We start from the raw sequence: 6,899 nt of genomic DNA on the forward strand, positions 1-6,899 counted from the left end.
AGAAGATCCGTCCTTGCATATCAAGGCTTAGTCAAAGACTTGGTTCAAACCGGTGGGTCCAGAAATGAGAATATATAAAATTGTAATTTTGTTTTCAAGTAAGTCATGGTCAAACAGTCAACAGATCGATGTGTGGCCTGCATGGTTTAAGGAAAGTCATTGGTAGTTTCTTTCCTAAATATCTTTCAAGTGTTCCATCATATTGTGAACTTCTTTGACACGTACATACACAATGAAGGATGAAAGTTTACCAATTAGTGGTGTATGCAAAACATCATGAATGTTTGAATATTTGTTAAAGTCATAATTCATAGCATTCGAAAAAACACACAGTACCTTCGTTTGCATCCCCTTAATTGATGGATCGCATACCACCATTCCCTATCCCTTGGAGGAACATAATCATAGATCCCAAAGTACTATACAATTCTGATGAATTTTGGCAGCATCTAGTGTCCTGCGAAAATAGTACAGCAGAATCCTTGTCTTCCTTGTGGATTACACTATACAAGTTTGATCACCAAAACCGGTACAGCAAACCTATGCCATGGATTGGGATTTATATCGCATTAGCATCTTTGTTTTGCATCCTTGCAATGGTGGCTGATTTGTTACATGGTTTCAGGAACCGAAAACTATGGTTTCCATGTAAATATTTCAGTCTAAATGCTGCTTCTCTCACAGTGATAGCTGTTGCTGTAAAGCTGCCCATGGATCTAACTAATCTAATGCCGGGTTATGTGGACCAGGCTGCAAAGCTCGGAAGCCTTGGCTTTATGTGCACAATGATGGCTAACATATTGCCTTCTTTAGCAACCATGGACAGCAAGGAACTTGTGACAAACATCATAGCTTTAGGTGTTTTGGTAATCACCTTGGTTGTGAATGTTTGTATTCAAATAAACACGGGAAGTCTCACTTATCATGTAGATGAGACCGGGTCCTTTCTGGCTTTTGATAATGCATTTGTTACAGCCCAGGGCTTCATACCAATCGCTTATGTTGGCGTGTTACTCATGTTGCTGATGATATATGCATGTTCATCTTTAGCAATTCTCAAGTCCAAACAGATTCTAGAATCAAAATACCAAGCGGCTCATCAAGAGATGGAAGAACCACAGAGATTAACTGTTGAGAAGCTAAAGCAGCATGTGAGAAACTATTGGATCATGGCAGGAACTGGAAGCCCCCAATTCATGACAGCTTGCTCTGCTACAACCTCAGCTTCCGGGGTAATATGTGCTTTAAGCACTGTTTTGCACATTCATATTTTGCTTTCCAATATCAGATCTCTAAGGGACTATAAGTCGGATTATAAGTGGTCAATGGTAGTAATTCTCATAATACAGATTATCGGAACCATACTGGGTACAATTGCTCCACTTGCTAGATGTTTTGCAACCTTAAGCTATAAGCTGTCCATAAAATGGATTTGGAACCATATCAAAGTCTCTAAAGTAGAAAGCTACTGGACTCAAAAGTTATCTGAGTGGAAACAAAGTAACATACCATTCCCATCAAGTAGCCGCAAATGTAAGATTTTCATCCAGAATTTAAAAATCCTAATTCTCAGCAGTTGCATAGAATTTCAGAAGGCTGTTGTGGTAGCGTGCAAGATGATAGCGGTGATTCCAATTTTATCTGTGATATGTACCTTGTATTGTTTCCATCGTTGGAAGTGGGTTAGAGCCATGTTTAGCGACTCTGGTACTATAGTAGAAATGGTCATTCCAGATCCTCCGCAACTAGGAAAAGATAAGGATCTTAGTCGGTATGTTTTGCAACTTCAAGATGACATGGAGTTTGCTGGGAGAACATTGAAAAGCATATCAAAGTCGCTCAACTGCTTGATCCGAAAAGCCAAAAAACAACAACCCAACAATCTTATGAAGCTTCTAACAGGATCTACAAGTTTTCCAGGAGTTGAAAAGTTTGATTGCGTTCCAGCTTTGCTTTCAGAAGAATATCTCGGCTGTTGGAGCTTGCCGTTAGTAATTCTGACAACTATCGCCATGTCTCTTCCTAACATCCAAAACAACATGCTTGATTGCTTGCTGAGTAGTGTGAGTGAAGGTCTTGTATATGTCACGCTTGTGGAAGAAAGCCTCAGGAGTGTAACCAGTGACCAGGTAAGCATTCAAACGGAGGCTAAAACTTTGTGGCTAGAAATTGAAGTCTATCACAAATGGTTAGGAAACAAGCTGCCTAAACGTGCTCCTCAAGGCTGTACGAGCACAGCAGGACAGATTCTTCAACTATTGATGGATACAGCTAAAAACATGGTCACTGATCAGGTGGAAAGTATGGATATTGGAAATCGAAATGATAATTCCAAATGCAACTATATTTCTGCCAAATCAATGTATAGTATCACCGAAACCATCCTGCTTTCCTACCATGCCGACATCAATCAGGTTAGCCAAGAGGAACTATTTGAGAAGTTATCATCCATGATTACTAACATATTGGCTTCATGTCTCATCAACTTACCCCAAGTCATAGTGATGAAATGCCATACAAGTGCCATAGAGAAAAGGGAGGCAAGTGTTCATGCTGCAACCCAACTTCTAGGTGAGACTATGAGGATAATCAATACCCTTCAAGATCGTCAACTTCAGAGATTGAATCTAGACAAGTTGCCATATATCGAAAAGTGGCCATGTTTATTTAAAGCATCATTTTTCTTTAAAAACCATTCCATTCTTCAAGTAACCACATAAGTTCATAAAGATTTGTTGCTCTCTGTTTCATAAGTAGCAGATCATGTACTTGTTTATTTTCTTTTATTATGTGTTGGTTTTAATATTGTTGTAGTTTCCCATGAAGCGTATATTCATTATTGAGCAATTATATATACAAATTACATGAGATAGGCCATAATACAAATGGGCCTATATACCTAAAAGGGCTATACAAATACACATATTACAATAATACAAATATATCCCGCTAACATCAACATGTTTGGAAGCTCAAGAAGTAAATTACGAATTCAACATGTTTCTACAACAATATTAGCCACACTTTGATACTATGCTTCCGCATTAGCCCGAGAAGTCGTATTCTGCTCGTTTGAAAGACCAAGACAACAAATTGTGTCCCAAGAAAACACAATAACCTGATGTAAATTTGTGAGTAACGGGACAACCAACTATTAAACCCATATTTATTTGATATGGAAATTATCAATCTACAACTTGATTTGTGGGGTTATAAGCAACCTATATCATAGACGATTCATCACCTAAAATCATGGGATTTATTGAACCCATATTTATTTGATATGGAAATTATCAATCTACAACTTGATTTGTGGGGTTATAAGCAACCTATATCATAGATGATTCATCACCTAAAATCATGGGATTTGACTCCTTAATTTCCTGTTGTAAAATATGTATATATAGTTGTCTATATTAGCTCTGTAAAGTGTGTCTTTTGAATACAGAACCCATACAACTTTCTCTATAACTTTGCTCTGCAATAGTCTATCCTTTATATGGTATCAGAGCTTACTTGCTTTAACAAGCTCAAACGATCCGATGTCTACAAAAACCATCATTCAACTCACAACACCTACACACTTTCCTATCAATCCCATCAAGCTTAACCAAACAAATTACTCTGTTTGGCGTCGACAAGTCTCCTCAAACCTCATAGGTCTTGATCTCCTGGGGTTCATTGGGGTTCATTGATGATACTGTAGTTAAGAAAAGTTTTTGGATCCCGAAAAAAAGAAACCAAATCCATATCACATGCTTATCCAACCTAATATCTCCTTTGTCGAAACTGCCCTTGAAGCATGGCAATGGCTCACAACCTTGTATGCTAACCCCTCCAAACAGGCCTGACCCAATACATGGGCGAGTTGGGCTTAGGCCTAGGGCATCAAAAATAGGAGGGCATAATATTTCTCCAACAAGTTATACTATATATATATATATATATATATATATATATATATATATATATATATATATATATATATATATATATTGGAACATTTGGCCTAAATACCGAAAGAGAACACCAATCTTCTCAAGAAACATTTAGAAGAGATTATTTTATTGTTATAATAGATATGACTATTGTTCAATTGAAAAGTAGATTTGAACAAATGCAATATTTTCAATCTATATTTGGTTTTTTATTTGATGGTTCCAAATTAGTTTCGTTAGATGATGATGAATTAAAAAAATGTTCTTTAAATCTTGAGTCCAACTTGACAAGTGGTGAAGAATATGATATTGATGGAATTGGTTTAGTTATTGAGCTGCAAATTTTGCAGAAAATGTTACCGACTTAAGCATACAAATGTGAAAGTCCTCGGACATCTATTCAAATGGAGTATGCAAGAAGAATGGATATGTTCCCTAATGTTTTCATTGCATATAGGATCTTGTTGACAGTGTCGGTTACGGTTGCTTCCGCGGAAAGATGTTTTTCAAAATTGAAGCTTTTGAAATCGTATCTCTGGAGTACTATGACTCAAGAAAGATTGAATGGATTATTAATTTTAAGTATTGAAAGTGATTTTTTACAAAATATTGATTATTGTAAAATAAGAGATGTTTTTGCTTCGAAAAATGCACGAAGACATCGTTTTAGGTGATTTTTGTAGGTTTTTGTTTGTATTGTTTGTTTGATTATAAAATTTACTATCTTTTTGATTTTCAAATTTTTTTATATGTAAGGGCATAAATTTTTTTTATATATAAGGGCAAATAGCTGACAATCTTGCACTAGCCGGGAACCTGTTGATGATGAAGATCTTGTCGTTCATGTCCTTCACAACATAGGAGATGAATTCAAAGAGATGGGGGTTGCCATCCAAGCTCATGACTCCTCGATTTCTTTCTCTCTCAAAATAAGCTCACCGACTTCGAGATTCACATGACAAAAGGAACAATAGATAAGTCTAACGTCATTCCCAACATCAATTTCACTCATAAAGGCGGAAAGACACTTGGTAGGTACTCTCAAAATTCCTATCAAGACACCGGAAGAGGGAATCAACATCAAGGAAGTCCAAATTCTCAACCTTCCAACTCTAGAACCTCTTACAATCCTCAAGCTTTTTGCAACTTTTGTGATCGTGTTGGACATTTTACTAAAGAATGTCGACATTTGTCTCGCTTTCTAAAAGACAATAACATTTCTCCTTAGGCACACTTCGCTACAATGAACTCAAACAAATCCAATCCATGGATTTTCAATACAGGAGCCTCTCACCATGTCACTGGGCAAACAGATCACCTACACTCTTTATCTGATTATGGTAGTCCTGAAGAAATAATTTTGGGCGATGGTTTAGGTCTCAAAATAACACACATTGGTCACACAACCTTAAACTCACCATCTCATTTTCTTCTCGTGAATGATATCCTATGTGTTCATTCTTTAAACAAGAACTTAATTTTTGTTGCAAAATTTTGTAAGACTAACAATGTTTCCATGGAATTTTTTCAGTGGCGTTTTTTAGTGAAGGATCTTCGCACAGGGGCAAAACTACGTCGAGGGGAAAATAAGAATGATCTTTACTGCTTCATGCCTTTCAAAAAACCTCAAATCAATGTTATCGCCACAGATCTAGCAAATAAGTGGCATTTACACTTAGGACGTCCTGCTCCTCGCATACTACAATCTGTTTTAAACTCGTCTCACTTTAGTCCTAATAAAATTTCATGTTCTTCGTTAATCTGTCATTCTTGTCATTGTCATAAAAGTCATAAACTACCATTTGCAAACACTTCTCTAACAAGCAATAAACCTTTAGATCCTGTCTATACTTATGTTTAGGGACCCACAAACATCTCTATTGACAAATATCGTTATTACGTAATCTTTGTCAATCATTTCTCCCCATATACATGGATTTACCCATTGAGAAAGAAATCTGATGTTGCCATCATTTTTCCACAATTTAAAACGTTAGTTGAACACCGTTTTCAACTTCCCTTATTACCTGTTTACTCGGATAATGGAGACGAATACACATTCCTGAAAAATACTGTCACATCACACGGTATCTTACACCTTACTACACCTCCTCACACCCCGAAACACAATGGTATCTCAGAACGACGAGGTGAGTCGAAGGCACCAATGCTGGCCTATTACTACACCTTCTCACTATACCAATGGGTCGAAGGCACCAATGCTGGCCTATTACTTGATATGAGGTTTCATTAGTTATATATGCAATGGCTTGTTATTTGGTACGTTATGACTTATGTGAAGACCATTGGGGAACCCATGGCACTTAGTAAAGACCATGGGGTGCCCATGGCCCACGGGTGTAAGACCATAGGGGTAGCCCATGGCATTTCGGGTGAAGACCATGGAGGGAGTCCATGGAAATCCTATATGTATGTTGCATGGCATTATGTGGTTATATGTTTGTGTATTTTGGGGAACTCACTAAGCGTTTTCTTATAGTTTGTTGGGTATTTCAGGTATGAGGTCTAAGGGCAAGGGCCCGACTTGATGGCACAACAAGCACTCTCCAGTGTTCCGCATTTCTTGTTTTAGATACTATGATCTTATATACATAAGCTTAGGTAATGAAATTTTTTGAAAACAAATATGATTGTGATTTCTGAATATTATATGAAAATTTTTATCTGAATTTTCGAGTTGTTACAAGTTGGTATCAGAGGTTTGATTTGATGGATTCGGGCACACTCTCGGGTGTGTCAGAACTCGAACCGAGGAAATGGTAAACCCTTTTTTCAAAAGAAACAAAAGTTAAGTTCTTCTTAAAAACGGTTTTCTTAATTAAAGGGCGAGAGTGCAATGCGCGTAATTGGTCGAGCTCAAGTAACTGTTCTCAATGTATTATAGATATATTTGATAGTTTCATTTTATTTACTTCTTTTTATAGTTTATTTTAGCATATT

General features: G+C 36.9%; 1 protein-coding gene across 3 annotated transcripts; it reads left to right on the forward strand.

Annotated features, from left to right (window-relative positions):
* The first annotated feature begins 212 nt into the window (after positions 1 to 212).
* On the forward strand, positions 213 to 2,805 carry LOC111886902 (uncharacterized). 3 transcript variants are annotated; one of them, XM_042895629.1, is made up of 2 exons: positions 213 to 1,232; positions 1,350 to 2,805. In XM_042895629.1, exons 1-2 carry the CDS (start codon positions 360 to 362, stop codon positions 2,718 to 2,720), a joined length of 2,244 nt encoding a protein of 747 aa, XP_042751563.1. In that variant the 5' UTR covers positions 213 to 359; the 3' UTR covers positions 2,721 to 2,805. The 3 variants fall into 3 exon arrangements, with proteins under 3 accessions (XP_042751563.1, XP_023738910.2, XP_042751564.1); XM_023883142.2 differs by having other exon boundaries at positions 213 to 529; positions 626 to 2,805; XM_042895630.2 differs by having other exon boundaries at positions 213 to 2,129; positions 2,194 to 2,325.
* Positions 2,806 to 6,899: the final 4,094 nt, after the last annotated feature.

This window comes from Lactuca sativa, chromosome 6, assembly GCF_002870075.4.
Source record: "Lactuca sativa cultivar Salinas chromosome 6, Lsat_Salinas_v11, whole genome shotgun sequence".
NCBI classification, from domain to species: Eukaryota; Viridiplantae; Streptophyta; class Magnoliopsida; order Asterales; family Asteraceae; genus Lactuca; species Lactuca sativa.